Source organism: Penaeus chinensis, chromosome 10 (genome assembly GCF_019202785.1).
Source record: "Penaeus chinensis breed Huanghai No. 1 chromosome 10, ASM1920278v2, whole genome shotgun sequence".
Taxonomy (NCBI): domain Eukaryota; kingdom Metazoa; phylum Arthropoda; class Malacostraca; order Decapoda; family Penaeidae; genus Penaeus; species Penaeus chinensis.
In genome coordinates this window covers 13,865,325-13,882,824 of record NC_061828.1, presented here as the reverse complement: position 1 = coordinate 13,882,824, position 17,500 = coordinate 13,865,325, and the positions used below count along the sequence as shown (strand labels likewise).

The 17,500-nt window shown below is 38.8% G+C and overlaps 2 protein-coding genes across 8 annotated transcripts in view; one reads left to right on the top strand and one right to left on the bottom strand.

The window, feature by feature from the left end:
- Positions 1–10,741, top strand: part of LOC125029786 (carbohydrate sulfotransferase 11-like) — a 41,004-nt gene extending 30,263 nt beyond the window's left edge. For all 4 annotated transcript variants that reach the window (XM_047619935.1, XM_047619938.1, XM_047619936.1 and 1 more), the window contains exons 4-5: positions 5,679–5,817; positions 7,825–10,741. In XM_047619935.1, the coding sequence (XP_047475891.1) occupies positions 5,679–5,817; positions 7,825–8,400 (715 nt within the window). In that variant the 3' untranslated portion in view covers positions 8,401–10,741. The remainder of the gene's footprint in view (positions 1–5,678; positions 5,818–7,824) is intronic.
- Positions 10,742–14,231: 3,490 nt separating this feature from the next.
- Positions 14,232–17,500, bottom strand: part of LOC125029785 (carbohydrate sulfotransferase 11-like) — a 25,621-nt gene continuing 22,352 nt past the window's right edge. For all 4 annotated transcript variants that reach the window (XM_047619933.1, XM_047619930.1, XM_047619932.1 and 1 more), the window contains exons 4-6: positions 16,421–16,549; positions 15,224–15,534; positions 14,232–14,561 (exon numbers count right to left, since the gene is read on the bottom strand). In XM_047619933.1, the coding sequence (XP_047475889.1) occupies positions 14,333–14,561; positions 15,224–15,534; positions 16,421–16,549 (669 nt within the window). In that variant the 3' untranslated portion in view covers positions 14,232–14,332. The remainder of the gene's footprint in view (positions 14,562–15,223; positions 15,535–16,420; positions 16,550–17,500) is intronic.

Sequence of the window (17,500 nt, the reverse complement as noted above, 5' to 3'; positions counted from 1 at the left end):
ATTATTGTTAATCAATTTTGATCTTATTTAGAGGGTAATGAGAAAGGGATGGGTAATGGGTGTGGAGGGGGAGGTGGGGGGGGGGGGGGTCTCACGCGATTGGGGCAAAGGTAGTATGCTTCTTTGTCATGATTTGTAGCTATTTTTTTTTTTTTTTTTTTTTACTTGATTATTTACTGACTTATTTATATATTTATTTTAATCAAGAACAGTGGTAATATATGTTTTTTTTCCCCTTGGTGATGGTTCTGCGTCAGGAGAGAAAATACTGCATTAGCTGGATAATCACATGTGAGATATTATCTTGCTTACAATATCACATAATAGCATTGTAAACTACATTTCCATTTACATAAAACCTTAGTCACTTCATGCGGTACCCACATTTAGGCTAAATTTGCCATAAGCTCCATCGCAATGCAGGTATTGAAGAACAAACTGGCTAATTCTTGAAATGATTATTAACAAATGGTTATAAACAAGTTCATAGGTCACAGTCTATAGTCCTAAGCCTTTTCCACCGAAATAGCCAAAACAAAAGAGCATCAGTATTCGATTATAACTGAAGAAAGGGATTATTCTAACCCTATGTCTGTTTAAAAACGAAGATCACAGTCTCGTGCGTTCGCTGAAGGTCACAGTGCGCGCCGTTCGTGTTTCTGCCAAAGATCTATATTGATTTAGGTTTCTGCGTCGATATCTGTCTTTTTTCTTTCTTATTATGTTTAGTTGTCTGTAGTTCATCTTTTTCTTATTTCTGATCTTCTATATCAACAATAAGTTTTAATTTTTGTGTCTTTTTTTCTTTCTTAATATTTGTAGTGTTCTGTATTTCCTCTTTTTTTCTTATTTCTGGCCTTCTATATCTACAATGATTTTAGGTTTCTGTGGCGATGACCGTTTTTTTTTTTTTTTTTTCTCCTTTCTTCTTACTTGTGTTTCTTCTGTATTTCTTTCCATTTTTTCTGGCCTTCTATATCTCCGTTGAATTTAAGTTTCTTTCTTTTTCTCATTGCTTGTAATCTTTTTTTTCTCGCCGTCTTTATCTACATTGCAGAGTCGATAACTGTTTTTTTTTTTTTTTTTTTTTTTTTTTTTTTTTTCATTTCTGGCTTTCCATAAAAACATTGATTTTAGGTTTCTGCGTCTATAATTCTCTTTTTTTCTGTTTAAATTATTGTTTGTAGTCTTCTGTATCCCCTTTCAAGTCTAGCCTGCCTTATCTTCCTTACCTTCCTTATTCCTTATCTTCCTTAGCTTCCTTATTCCTTATCTTCCTTAGCTTCCTTATTCCTTATCTTCCTTAACTTCCTTATTCCTTATCTTCCTTAACTTCCTTATTCCTTATCTTCCGTAGCTTCCTTTTTCCTTATCTTCCTTAACTTCCTTATTCCTTATCTTCCTTAACTTCCTTATTCCTTATCTTCCTTAACTTCCTTATTCCTTATCTTCCTTAGCTTCCTTATTCCTTATCTTCCTTAACTTCCTTATTCCTTATCTTCCTTAACTTCCTTATTCCTTATCTTCCTTAGCTTCCTTATTCCTTATCTTCCTTAACTTCCTTATTCCTTATCTTCCTTAACTTCCTTATTCCTTATCTTCCTTAGCTTCCTTATTCCTTATCTTCCTTAACTTCCTTATTCCTTATCTTCCGTAGCTTCCTTATTCCTTATCTTCCTTAGCTTCCTTATTCCTTATCTTCCTTAACTTCCTTATTCCTTATCTTCCGTAGCTTCCTTTTTCCTTATCTTCTTTAACTTCCTTATTCCTTAGCTTCCTTATTCCTTATCTTCCGTAGCTTCCTTATTCCTTATCTTCCTTAGCTTCCTTATTCCTTATCTTCCTTACCTTCCTTATTCCTTATCTTCCTTATTCATTATCTTCCTTTACTTCCTTATTCCTTATCTCCTTATCTATCCTTACTTCTTATTCCTTATCTTACTTCTTATCTTCCTTAGCTTCCTTATTCCTTATCTTCCTTAGCTTCCTTATTCCTTATCTTCCTTAGCTTCCTTATTCCTTATCTTCCTTACCTTCCTTATTTCTTATCTTCCGTAGCTTCCTTATTCCTTATCTTCCTTAACTTCCTTAATCCTTAGCTTCCTTATTCCTTATCTTCCGTAGCTTCCTTATTCCTTATCTTCCTTAGCTTCCTTATTCCTTACCTTCCTTATTCCTTATCTTCCTTAGCTTCCTTATTCCTTATCTTCCTTAGCTTCCTTATTCCTTATCTTCCTTAGCTTCCTTATTCCTTATCTTCCTTAGCTTCCTTATTCCTTATCTTCCTTAGCTTCCTTATTCCTTATCTTCCGTAGCTTCCTTATTCCTTATCTTCCTTAGCTTCCTTATTCCTTATCTTCCTTAGCTTCCTTATTCCTTATCTTCCTTAACTTCCTTATTCCTTATCTTCCTTAGCTTCCTTATTCCTTATCTTCCTTAGCTTCCTTATTCCTTATCTTCCTTACCTTCCTTATTCCTTATCTTCCTTAGCTTCCTTATTCCTTATCTTCCTTAGCTTCCTTATTCCTTATCTTCCTTAGCTTCCTTATTCCTTATCTTCCTTAGCTTCCTTATTCCTTATCTTCCTTAGCTTCCTTATTCCTTATCTTCCTTAGCTTCCTTATTCCTTATCTTCCTTAGCTTCCTTATTCCTTATCTTCCTTAGCTTCCTTATTCCTTATCTTCCTTAGCTTCCTTATTCCTTATCTTCCTTAGCTTCCTTATTCCTTATCTTCCTTAGCTTCCTTATTCCTTATCTTCCTTAGCTTCCTTATTCCTTATCTTCCTTAGCTTCCTTATTCCTTATCTTCCTTAGCTTCCTTATTCCTTATCTTCCTTAACTTCCTTATTCCTTATCTTCCTTAGCTTCCTTATTCCTTATCTTCCTTAACTTCCTTATTCCTTATCTTCCTTAGCTTCCTTATTCCTTATCTTCCTTAGCTTCCTTATTCCTTATCTTCCTTAGCTTCCTTATTCCTTATCTTCCTTAACTTCCTTTTTCCTTATCTTCCTTAGCTTCCTTATTCCTTATCTTCCGTAGCTTCCTTATTCCTTATCTTCCTTATTCCTTATCTTCCTTAACTTCCTTATTCTTTATCTGACTTAACTTCCTTATTCCTTATCTTCCGTAGCTTCCTTTTTCCTTATCTTCCTTAACTTCCTTATTCCTTATCTTCCTTAACTTCCTTATTCCTTATCTTCACTAACTTCCTTATTCCTTATCTTCCTTAGCTTCCTTATTCCTTATCTTCCGTAGCTTCCTTATTCCTTATCTTCCTTAGCTTCCTTATTCCTTATCTTCCTTAACTTCCTTATTCCTTATCTTCCGTAGCTTCCTTTTTCCTTATCTTCCTTAACTTCCTTATTCCTTATCTTCACTAACTTCCTTATTCCTTATCTTCCTTAACTTCCTTATTCCTTATCTTCACTAACTTCCTTATTCCTTATCTTCCGTAGCTTCCTTTTTCCTTATCTTCCTTAGCTTCCTTATTCCTTATCTTCCTTAACTTCCTTATTCCTTATCTTCCTTAGCTTCCTTATTCCTTATCTTCCTTAACTTCCTTATTCCTTATCTTCCTTAACTTCCTTATTCCTTATCTTCACTAACTTCCTTATTCCTTATCTTCCGTAGCTTCCTTTTTCCTTATCTTCCTTAGCTTCCTTATTCCTTATCTTCCTTAACTTCCTTATTCCTTATCTTCCTTAGCTTCCTTATTCCTTATCTTCCTTAACTTCCTTATTCCTTATCTGCCTTAGCTTCCTTATTCCTTATCTTCCTTAACTTCCTTATTCCTTATCTTCCGTAGCTTCCTTTTTCCTTATCTTCCTTAGCTTCCTTATTCCTTATCTTCCTTAACTTCCTTATTCCTTATCTTCCTTAACTTCCTTATTCCTTATCTTCCTTAACTTCCTTATTCCTTATCTTCCGTAGCTTCCTTTTTCCTTATCTTCCTTAGCTTCCTTATTCCTTATCTTCCTTAACTTCCTTATTCCTTATCTTCCTTAACTTCCTTATTCCTTATCTTCCGTAGCTTCCTTTTTCCTTATCTTCCTTAGCTTCCTTATTCCTTATCTTCCTTAGCTTCCTTATTCCTTATCTTCCTTAACTTCCTTATTCCTTATCTTCCTTAACTTCCTCATCTTCCTTAACGTAGTTATTCCTTTTCTTCCTTTTTTTATCGGTATGTATTCTGTATTGCTTTTCCATTTACGGCCTTCCTTATATGTACATTTATTTGAAGTCTCTGCGTCGAGGACTATCTTTTTTTTTTATCCGTGTGGTCTTCTATAGTATATATATCTTTTGATTTCTTATTTCTGGTCTTCCATATCTAAATTAATTTATAGTTTTTGAACCGATAACTGTTCTTTTCTCTGTCGCTTTTGTTTCTAATTTCTGTCTTTCCTTCTTTTTTGTTGGAGGGGGGTGGGGGGGGGGTAACGCTGAATTGCCCTTTGTTAAAGTTCAAGATAGACTTTGGTTGGGTAATTATGTTAATCTTCTTTGATATTCTCGTACACCTAGATAATAGTAGGTTGAATTTGAGTGTGATGTAACATTAACATGAGGAAAGCTTATGTCCGAAGGGGAAGGTTAAGACGGAAGGTAGGAGGGAAGGGGAAGGTTAAGACGGAAGGAAGGAGGGAAGGGAAAAGGAAGGAGAAAGAAGGAAGGAGGGAAGGGAAAAGGAAGGAAGAAGGAAGGAAGGAGGGAAGGGAAAAGGAAGGAGAAGGAAGGAAGGAGGGAAGGGAAAAGGAAGGAGAAAGAAGGAAGGAGGGAAGGGAAAAGGAAGGAAGAAGGAAGGAAGGAGGGAAAAAGAGAAGGGAAGAGACTGAAAGGGAAAAGGGTGATGGAAAAGGGGAAACGAAGGGAACTTCAAGAGGAAAAGGGGACGGTTAAGGGGAAAGTGAAGAGGAAGGGAGAGGAGGCTAAGGGGATGGGAAATTGGGAAAGGGAGGGAAGGATATAAGGAAACGAAGGAAGGGGGAAAATGGGTGGGGGGGGTAGGGGATGAAGAGATATAGGGATGGGGGATAAGGGGATAGGGGATGAGGGGGTAGGGGATAAGGGGATAGGGGATAAGGGGATAGGGGATAAGGGGATAGGAGTGAATTTAAGGAAGAACTGAGAGTGAAAGGAAGTGGCAGAGTGGGAAAGGGAAAAGGGGGGGGGGGGTGAAGGGTAGAAGGAAGAGGGTGAAGTAATAACTGATAGTAGTAAGAGTAATAGTAACAACATCAGTAGTAATATTACTGTTAATGATGACGATAATGATAATGATGATAAAAACAATGATAATGATAATGACAATAATGATAATGATAATAAAAATAATGATAAGGATTAAGAACAACAACAACAACAACAAAAACAACAACAACAAAACAACAATGATAATAATAATAATAATTATAGCAATAATAATAATAATAATAGTAATAATAATAATAATGATAATAATAATAATAATAATAATAATGATAATAATAATGATAATAACAATAATAATTATAATAATAATAATAATGACAATAATAATAATAATGATAATAATAATAACAACGATAATAATAATAATAATAATAACAAAAAAAAAAAAAAAAAAAAAAAAAAAAAAAAAACGAAACCCACTCAGCGATCTTTCATCCTGCGTGCAATAACCCCCTCTCCCACCCCTGCAGGTTGCATGCACGAACTGGAAGCGGATGATGATGATTCTCTCCGGAAGAACGAACAAGACCGATCCGCTCGCCATCCGCTCGTACGTCCCGCACGTCGAGGGGGTTCTGCCCAGACTCTCCTCCTCGCGAATGACGGTCAGTGGATAGGGGATGAGGGGATAGGGGGTGAGGGGATAGGGGGTGAGGGGATAAGGGGATAGGGGATGAGGGGATAGGGGGTGAGGGGATAGGGGATAGGGGATGGGGGGTAGGGGATGAAGGGATAAGGGGATGAGGGGATAAGGGGTAGGGGATAGGGATAAGGGGATAGGGGATGAAGGGATAAGGGGATAAGGGGATAAGGGGATGAGGGGATAAGGGGATAGGGGATAGGGACTAGGGGATAGGGACTAGGGAATGAGGGGATAGGGGATAAGGGGATAGGGGATGAGGGGATAGGGGGTGAGGGGATAGGGGATGGGGGGTAGGGGATGAGGGGATAAGGGGATAGGGGATAGGGACTAGGGGATAGGGACTAGGGAATGAGGGGATAGGGGATGAGGGGATATGGGGATAGGGGATAGGGGATAGGGGATGGGGGGTAGGGGATAAGGGGATAGGGGATAAGGGGATAAAGGGATAGGGGATAAGGGGATAGGGGGTGAGGGGATAGGGGATGGGGGGTGATGGGATAGGGGATAAAGGGATTGGGATGAGAGGATAAGGGGATAGAGGATACGGGGATAGGGGATAAGGGGATAGGGGGTAAGGGGATAAAGGGATAGGGGATGAGGGGATAAGGGGATAGAGGATACGGGGATAGGGGATAAGTGGAAAGGGGATAAGGGGATATGGGGATAGAAGATAGAGGATAAGGGGATAGGGGGTAAGGGGATAAAGGGGATAAGGGGATAGGGGGTAAGGGGATAGGGGATAAGGGGATAGGGGATAAGGGGATAGGGGATAAGGGGATAGGGGATAAGGGGATAGGGGGTGAGGGGATAGGGAATGAGGGGATAGGGGGTGAGGGGATGAGGGGATAGGGGATAAGGGATAGGGGATAGGGGATGGGGGATAGGGGATGAGGGGATAGGGGATAAGGGGATAGGGGATGAGGGGATAAGGGGATAGGGGATAGGGACTAGGGAATGAGGGGATAGGGGATGAGGGGATAGGGGATAAGGGGATTGGGGGTAAGGGGATGAGGGGATAGGGGATAAGGGATAGGGGATGGGGGATAGGGGATGAGGGGATAGGGGATGAGGGGATAGGGGATGAGGGGATAGGGGATGGGGGATAGGGGATGAGGGGATAGGGGATAAGGGGATATGGGGATAGAAGATAGAGGATAAGGGGATAGGGGATAAGGGGATAGGGGATGAGGGGATAAGGGGATAGGGGATGAGTGGATAGGGGATAGGGGATAAGGGGATAGGGATGAGGGAAGTCAAGGTTCAGTTTGTATTTAAGTTCAAAGGTTGAGAGGGATAGGTGGAGACTGGAGATGATAAATGGATAGATGAGGAACTTTCATGAGCTTTTGTGTCACGTTCAGAGAGTTAAAATAATGCATGATAACTGGTAAAAAGAGAGGGACAGTTAATTTTTCTTTTTCCCCCTTTTTTTGACTTTCTGGGTAAAAGATGTTTTAGAAAGTGGTTCTGTTCCGTCGGCATTCAGTAAAACAGAAATGGCAAGGCTCCTTTTTTTTCTCTTTTGAATCAAAACAGGCACCAGAAATTATAGGGAATAAAGAATATACATGCAAACCTTCTTCCGTAAAGCCGAGATTCAAATGCATTGTTCTCTCCTATTCAGTTTTAAAAGAGATTAGATTTATGAAATGTAGCAGAAAAAGAGATGCTGTTATTGTGTGGTTTGGGCTAATTTGTTAATAACTGTTTCAGATTGCTCGTTATGTAAATAAAAATAACTAAAGGCTTACAATAGCATTTGTGTGCCTGAAGAAGATTTGAGGTAGTGGTATTTTATTCATTTAATCATCTGAATGTGTACGCATTAATTCCTTCAGTCTCCTTGGCTACTCGTCATTTAATTTATATCACGGTAAAATGTTTCGGTTTTCTTTGTTTACCATCGAAGTAGCTGCTACCTTAATTACACCCTTCTATACATTACACTGGTTTCCGATTCGACTTTCAGAGCTCGCTGCTCCATCACAAACTCCGAACGTACACCAAGTTCCTGTTCGTGCGCCACCCCGTGGAGCGCCTCGTCTCCGCCTACCGGAACAAGCTGGTCATCAACTCCACGTCGGCGGCAGACTTCAAGCGCAGGTACGGCGTCAAGATCCTGAAGAAGTTCCGCAAAGGCGACGCCGTGCAGAACATCTCGAAGACAGGCCACGGCGTCACCTTCGCCGAGTTCGTGTCGTACCTGATCGAGAAGCGTCACGACAGCCCGCAGAGCATGAACGAGCACTGGGCGCCCTACGTGGAGCTGTGCCACCCGTGCTTCATCAAGTACAACATCATCGGCAAGTACGAGACGCTGGAGGAGGACGCCGAGTACGTGTTGAGGAAGATCGGGGCGCCGCCCAAGCTGCACTTCCCGCCTCTGGTCATGTCGAAGACAACCGCGCTCGTCGAGTCTCACATGAACACGCTCACGCCCGCGCTCAGGAAGAAGCTCTACGACGCCTACCGGCTCGACTTTAAGCTCTTCGGATACGATTATGTGAAGGAGAAAGATTATGTGACTCAAGAAAATGGCAGTTAGTGCTTTTGGACATTTGAAACTTTCTCTTTTTTCAAAAGTAAACTTATATTCACGGAAGAGAGGCAGTGCGTTGCGAAAGCTGATTTAAGTTCTTTGTACAGCTATTTACATACACACGGATGATTTTCCAGGATATCGCAGCGCCGTTTTGCCAATACATGATAGAGATCGGAATTTAGTTCCTCTGCTTAGTTTATAGTTTTCACGAATGACGTCAGCATCTCTCCTTCACCTTATTCGTTAATGATATTTAATACCCAAACTCAAGCCTACGAGTGTTAACCCCTTATCGAAAATCTGACATTAGCTACGAGACAAGGCATGGAAATTATAAAGAAATTCATGTATGTGATGTTTGAAATCGAGGTAATGGCTGATATCTTCCATTTCGTCAGAAAATTGCCATTACTACTTCTTGGTGTTGAAAGAGGACCATACGTTTGGTACAGTATTGCATATCTGCATTCACTATTTGACGAAAGATAAAGGTTGTTGTTGATTTTAGTGCAACATTTCTGCAAGATGTCACAGCCTTAAAAATTGCAAGGGACACGAAATGCAACGGAAATCTGAATTTCCTACACACTACTTATCATCCGCTGAAGGCATTAAACAACTAGTTTAGAAATTTAAACTGTACGTTTAGTTCCCATTAGGAATATTATGTTCAATTACAATATAACTGGAAGCTTAGATAATGGAAGTCGGACCAAACCCTAGTTGAAGCCAGAAATAATTTTTTGGAAGATAAATAATACGATATTTTCATGGCAAGGAAAGTGTCACGAGATCCAAGTTGTGACGAAAAAAAATCATGCACAAGGAAAATTTTCATGCAACTGTGTCAACTATTCTTGGAGATGCTGAAGTTATTCTTTTCCTATGTCATTATTTTTGACATCCTCATTTGGCAACGATGACATCAGCCTCTTCCGCTGCCAGGTACCATTCTATCGAAATTGAAAGGGAATGAAAAGGGAAGAAGCTCGAAACCTTGACGACACGCGGTACAAAAGACATATACGGGTGCAGAATATTCACACACGTGGAGTTCTGGTTTGTTATCTCTTTCATATAAAAGCAATAATTGACGATGGAAGTGCGTTAAGTGTTACCGCTGCCAGAGACTTGTGTGTGATTTACAATAATGTGTTTATTTTCTTGTGACGATCCGCGGACGAAAGCCCAAGAAGAGACGTTTCGAAGACAGGATTATATGTTGGTTCCATTCCAGACAGGCTTCCTTGGAATGAATCCTCTTCGTTTAGGTCTATGCCTTATTCTGTAAAGTGAAAAATGATATCGTAAGTGAAACTGCAGAAAAATCATAAAAGAACGGAAATTGTGCATTGTACTCTTGTTTGCCATTAAAAAAACAAAATCCGGAAATCGTAATTACAGGTTCATATCTTAATCAAATGCCAAGTAATTACGCCAATTGGTCGTTAGATCAGTTCCCTAAGCAGACGATCCATCCAGGATCATCTGTTAGAGTCAGTAGTAGTAATTACAAAATTCCGACAGAATACAAACCTGTTTTGATCTTAGTACATCTGTATGCGTGAGCTCAGTTCACACATTTACCTCTTCACCTAGTTACCAACCTCATTCATTTTCATCACATGTTTATAAAGAAAATAATATTTTTCATTAATCGAATGTTCACGATATAACGAACGAAGGCAGGGTTGTGTGCAGTCGATGTAATCTGTGATAATTGCGTGACTTAATGAGGTGGCGAAAGTTCTATAAATTTCTTGTAAAAATATTCATGTGGGAAAAAATACACTCGGTGTTGTATCTTTGTAACAATGTCCCTTCTCAACCTATGACAATACAGTAAGAATTGTATACAGATGACAGATACTGAGAAGATACTGTCTCACTACTGTCTCACTCCTCGCGAAAAAAGCGAGAGAGAAAACGGCATGACTTGAACTTAAAGTGCTGAATGTCAGCATCATGAACATATAAGCTCATGAACAACGGTTATACTAATATCTCTTACACGCTATTTTAGATTGTTTTCTCCATGCAGCGATTTGGTTGATAAATGTTGATTCCAGTTATACCGCAGCCGATGCCCCAAACTGAAAGGATTTTAAATAGAGGCTAATGAATGCTCTACCAACTTGCGGCTACAGCGATACTTCTAATTAATAGTTAGTTTCTGCTGCCTCGGAGCAACAGGCCCAGCTCCTTTATGCGAAAGTTTAGTGCAGTTGTTTGGGAGTGGCTGTGGATACTCTCTGGGTGTTCAGGTTATTTGCGCGTTCCAGAGCGCTGTCTGATGCTGTAGGCGAGTGCGAGCTGTCTATGGTTTTCCCATTTTCCTTGATTTTTCCATGCATGGGAATCGTATCCTATACAGCGTCCAGTCAGAGAAGGGAACAACTGGCAACTGAACACGAACTGCGAAGTACTCCGATTCGCCAAGTCTCTTTTGAGAAAGAAGGATCAAGTGGCGTAAAGCAATAACGATGCAGTATGAGTTTTCAGAATACCAAATAAGTGTAAACAAAAGAATGAAGTATCAGTTGACTGCAATTAGAAAAGAGAGTTAAACTTCAGACATGGCAAATCGTAATACTCGAGAGAACAGGGTGAGTTGCCAGTTCTTTTTTTTCCTTGAGCCTGATGCAGTTACATAGGATTCAAACCAAGAATCACCTGATTGCCAGTGAACATAGTACGTATTCCCCGGCGAATGTGGGAGCATCAGGTGATAATTCTTAAGAGTGCCAGCTGCTGAGGTTTAAGAATGCTGAAGCTTAAGTTTGATAAGAACACCAGCACATTAAAAAGTAAATGCTGTTTGAGTAAAGATAGAAAAAAAATGTATTATTAAAAATATATAGCTGTTGATCAAGGCAGTCTTCGGGAGTCTGAAAGTCCTTCGACAAAAATAGTATTTAAAAAGAGATGTATTTCGTTTGTGAAGTGAACAAAATGTCCTACAGACACTTCATTCCACACAATAAAGTTCCGTTTGCATCAACTTTGACACGCTCCCGAATCTGCCTTTGTAACCTACAGCTCTAGTTGATCTTCCATAATTATAGATTCAGATGATCTTTCAGCCGTATTTCCAGATATTAAGCCCAATAGTTCCAAACGAAGGTCCTATGATAATAAATAGTTCCAGGTAAGGTTCCCTGAACACTAGATCCAGGTCATGTACTTAAGCTATAGTTCCAGATAATTTTTTAAGTACGTAATTCCAGATGTTCTATAAGCCATAGTGTCAGATGATTATTTTTAAGCAGTAGTTTCAGATAATCTTTAAATAGTTCCAATTTACGACTGTTAAGCCATAGTGTAAGACGTCGACAGTCTATAAGCGATATTACCATGCAAGAGCTCATAAGCAATAGCACCATACAATGGTTCATAAACAATAGATCCATCTTATCTTCCGCAGGCAATAGTTAAACCTAGTGGCCCATGTTTTAACAGCTCTTTTAAGTGAGGGCTTTCTCAGTGGGATGATCCCCACTGACAGTTCGCCCTGCTGTCGCCTCCATAGTGATAGTGACATGCTGAGTGGGAAGGAAGAGGAAGAGGTGGCAGATCCTTGTACGTGTTAAGTCAGATCTTCAGATGGGCTCTCCAAGGCTGTCGACTAAGAAGACATTGTGAGCTTAATCATTCAGTTCAAGAGGTAATGGGTGCCTTATCTCTTGACTAAGGCAATGCATACACATTTATAGAGAGAGAGCGCGCGCGCGCACACACACACACACACACACACACACACACACACACACACACACACACACACACACACACACACACACACACACACACAAACGGAAACACAACCACACGCACAAAGAAAATAATGTATGTAAACTGTAATGTAAACTGATAATGAATTGTTGGCTCAAACTCGTACATTGTTCCTGACGGAGGCATGATGTTTAGTGCCCGCTGTGAACGAAACCCTACTGGCTACAGAGGAAAGGTAAGTCTGTAGGTAACCTCACCATCAACCAGGTAATCTGCCAGGTAAGGAGTCGGGGATCCACCCTTCCTGAGCCCCAGGTGAAGACATATCGCATGGGAGACAGGTTGCAAAACATCGTAAATGTGACTGCTACACTGCACTTCATCAAGAACCATCTGTGATAATAATGTGTGCTCATCCTACAACTCAATGATAAATGATGTATGATAGAGGAAATTGTTATACAGTGTCTTAGGTTTCACAATAGTGACGTGAAGCCCCTTCGGTGTTTTAACCACAATCAGCATTAATTAACCCTGTGCAGTGTATATCTCGGTGACATGTGCTTTTATCAACTTTTTTCCGCAGTGTTTCCCCTTCCTTGTGTGATAAATTATTGTTTAATTAGTGCGTATTTCTATTTCTCTCTTCTGTTTGTTTATTTGTTTTGTCTATATATTTATAGGTTCTTATAGTCAATTACTTGTTTTTTTTTCAGATCATGTTCTCTTCAAACTATAGCAGAATACATTTCTGGGGAATCCTGTAATTGTTGTTCCATTCGTAAAGACCGATTTTCGTATACCCAAAAGTGGCTGCTTCTCCCCCCCCCCAACTTTTTTTTTCGGTTTATCAAAATAGATATTCAAGTAACGTAAGTGACGACCTATGAATCCCGCCATCATGGAAAAGAACGTAATAATAACAAGCACATCATTCTGACTGGATCAGGAATTCTGAACGCAGAATTTCCCCGCCATTTTCGCGGGAAAAAAAAATGGAATTAGGGATGGCTATCTTCCTGGTGACTTAGGTTAGACTAATTAACGCACAAAAGAATTCGTTCAACTGTAATATAGACATAAAGTATGCCTTTCCATATGAGGACAACATATGTAGCCTTATGCTTTGCTTATAAGCAACTGTATTTCTCTTTCAAGCAGATTTTTTTCATATTGGTATAATAAAGAGAACCAAGCCATTGATGTCGCTTATTATCCTTCACTTGTTTTTGGTGGAACTTCATTTTGTAATAAGCTTAAGACAAAACGTTTAAGAAAAAGGGTATTATTCACTACTTGGTATTTCGTAACAGAAAATGACCATAACTTTAGATGAAAGAATGAAAGATTAAAGTTTAAGATTAAGTTTCTAATTCCACTGCGTTTCGTGCAAAGTGAAGAACTATGTGAACTATAATAAATGTTAAAAATGTGATTGTCTTTATCTAGACCGACAAAGATTTTAATACATGAACAAAATGTCATCAAATCTTCATTCCCTAAGCTTAATCCTTTGCTTATATGTGTAAGTATAAAAAATATTTATTCAAACAAAGGAGACTGACCAGTTTCAGTAATAGTGATAAATGATACATATATTTGAAACAACTGAAAAATGTCCCTGATAACGGTATAAGTTTGCAATATCAACTGAAAAAATGCAATACTGAAGAAATTGCACAGAGAGAGGATAAATATGTATTTAATATACATGTATATGAGGCTGATGTAGTAATTATTACATCTGTTTTAGATCTTTCTTTGCATATAAATATATACGATCACTGGTTAAAGACCCTTACTTATTTAGGAAATTCCTTTTAAAGGGTCTAAAAAGTCACCAGTCACAAAAGATGAAATTCATCTTCCGTAATTCTTGCAAATGAATATACCTGATATAATTCTTGCAAATGAAGATAACTGAAGATAACTCTTTCAAATCAATATACGATATATTTCTCTCAAAATAATCGCACCAGATTGATTTCTTTCAAACAAATATATGTGTGGATTTTTAATATATTCTACAATATCATTAAGGATCTACCTCTTTATTAGCTTGCCTGGTTATAAACGGGATTTAGGTAATGATATGCATCGACTTTACATATGAATCTTTATTCAAATAATGACTATATGAAGCCATGTTAAGATTTCTCATAATATTGTATTACTTTAGAGCATGTATACATATATAGATGATCTAAATAAGGTTCCTATGATGATAGCCAAACAATTCAAAATCGTCCCGATATATTTCAATAAGGTTACGCTGCTGCTCGTCCGAAAGCATGTCAAAATAGGACTCGACAATGGCCGTCGTCTTTGATGGAATTATTTCAGGAAAGTGAAGATCCGGAGACGCTCCTACTTTTCTTAGGATGTACTCGGAGTCCTCGGCAAGCGTTTCGTACTTCCCTATGATCTGGTACCTGTGGATGAAGAAGGTATGGTCAGTGACAGCTGTATGGGACTTGGGAGTGAAGGTGTCATGGGAACTGACAGCTGTGTGGTACTTGAGAGTGAAGGTGCCATGGGAACTAACAGCGGTATAGTACTAGTAAATAAAGGTGACCTGGAGGCTGGCAGTGGTTTGGTACCTGTAAGGAAAGGTGTTATTGGAACTAATAGAGGTATGGTACTTGTGAATAAAGCTGGAATGGTACCTGAGAATAAAGGAGACATAGGAACTACCTGTGGTATGGTACCTATAAACAAAGATGATATGGAAACTAACAGTGGTAGGGTAAACAAAGGTGATATGGGAACAAGCAGAGGTATGGTATCTGTGGATAAACGTGACATGGTAATTAACAGCGGTATGGTACTTGTGACTTGGTAACTAACAAACATGTGAATGAAATTGATGTGGAAGCTAGCAGGTGTGGTGACGGTGAATAAAGACGACATATGAACTAACATGGATATGATACCAGCGAATAAAGATATTTATTGAAGAGATACACTGTAAATCGAATGCTCAAAGATCGTTTGCACTGATACGATCTGCTATAACTTTGGTGTAATATAAAGAATGAAATGAATAAGATAAACCAATTTCAACTAAACGAGAATAAAGACCACAAGCACTAACCTGACCGCACAGGGATGGCACATATCCGACACCGTCGCCCAGTGCTCATTAAGCTGACTACGCTTCGTGTCAATTAGATACGACACGAACTCGGGGAATTTGACCCCATCGCCCGTGACAGGGACTTGAGCTGGGTCAATCCCCTGCCGGTATTTCTTTATGATTTTGACGCCAAAGCGCTTTTTGAAATAGGCTGAGGAGGTATAATTTTTCTGGAACTTATTCCTAAAAGCTGACAAGACACGCTCTATCGGGTGTCGGACAAACAGGAACTTAGTGTAGGTCTGCAAGCGATGTTGAATAGCGTCGGGCTGGAAGGGTGTGCAACAGCAAGGATTAATATATATGTAAGATTTAATAGCTTGATGATTATATACGTAGGTATAGAAATATTTAAAAAAAATACATATATAAACAACTGAGTCAGAGTTCTCATTTTTTTATTAAGTCTTGAACACAGGATAAAAAAAAGTTGAAATAAAAACATGTGATAGAAGAAAAAAATAGTTACTGTCATGATATCAAAGGACACTTTTTTTTTTTTTTTTTTTTTTTTTTTTTACTTTACGAAAAAAACTGACGAAAAAATAATGACGCAGCAGGTGCGAATACGAAAAGGCCAAAAGAAAAGAATAAATACACTATATGTTTGTAAAGTATGTATGTATGTATGTATGTATGTATGTATGTATGTATGTATGTATGTATGTATGTATGTATGTATGTATGTATGTATGTATGTATGTGCGTACGTATGTATGTATGTATAATGACTGCTGAATATAACTTGGTTTTACTCCCTGTGTATAAAAAGGTTAAAGGGAAGCCTAAGTCTCAGCCGGACTCTTCAACCTCTTTGGGCTCACACTTTCTCCCACAGAGCCATGGCATTGAAGTGTGTGTGTGTGTGGGGGGGGGGGTATGTGTGTGGGGGTGGGGGTATGGGTATGGGTATGGGTATGGGTATGGGTATGGGTATGGGTATGGGTATGGGTATGGGTGTGGGTGTGGGTATGGGTGTGGGTATGGGTGTGGGTGTGGGTGTGCGTGCGTGCGTGTGCGTGCGTGCGTGCGTGCGTGTGCGTGCGTGCGTGTGCGTGTGCGTGCGCGTATCTATATCAGCCTCTGTATCAGTACTTTCACCTGCACCCCCAACAACATCTCCATCCAACCAGATCTAAAGCGCGTCTCACTTACCTGTAACTGGCTAAGCTTAGTGAAGACATTCGTCCTGTGCACGCTGTCTGAGCGAATGGACAAGGGCGACGTCTCGTTCGTTCTGCCTGTGAGAATGAGCATTACCCGTTTCCAGTTGGTACACGCCACCTGCGGGAAGGGAACGCGTGAGTCACCGAGTTCCTGAATGATTTAAAATACACTGTTCAATTTAAAACAAGGAAGACCTTTGGATATGAAAGAAAAGAATAATTGGAAGCGATGTTATGATCAAAAGAGAGGCAGAAACGTCACATGGAAATAAGTTACTAGAATGAGGGAAACATTTATGATACGAATATGAAAGGAAAAAAATATATATAATGTGATAAAAAATAGAAACGTGAGATATTAAGTTACTGAATAACCTAAAATAAAAAAGATATTTATGATACGAATATGGAAAAAATATTAATAAAAAGAAAATTTATGATAAAAATAGAAGACCCAAAATGAAAACAGAAAACAGCAAAAACAGTAATAACAAATGAAGAAAAGATAATGAGATCAAAATACGTCACCTGTTCACCTAGATCGAGGTAATAAAGATACTGAATAATGATGCTCAAGATACAAGAATAGATAAATTGATAAAGATATGATGAATAAGAGGCTATTAACGGAAAAAAGATAATATCTAAAATAATAATTGTGTTAATCGAGTAAACAATAATGCAAAATATACACGAATAGATAAGCTGGAAATTATTAAAGAAAATGTAGGAAAAAAAACAAAAAAAAAAAACAGCAAAAATAAGAATTGAGTTAAGGCAATCGAACGCACGCTGCACGCCATCTACCGGAGGGGGGAGCTATTATCGAAGGAATCATTAATTTACTGCTTAATCGATAGATAATGATATGGTAAAAAAACTGTAGTTTATAAAGGCATTAGTGAGATTTGAGAAAAATAGTACTAAAAAGATATATAAATAAAATAAAAAAAAGTAACTAAAAAAAAAATCATAATAAAACAATAACGAAGTTGATAAAGCAACAGATCCGACGGGAAGATAACAAGGAGTATCAGATAACATGATAATAACTATAATGGAAATTGAT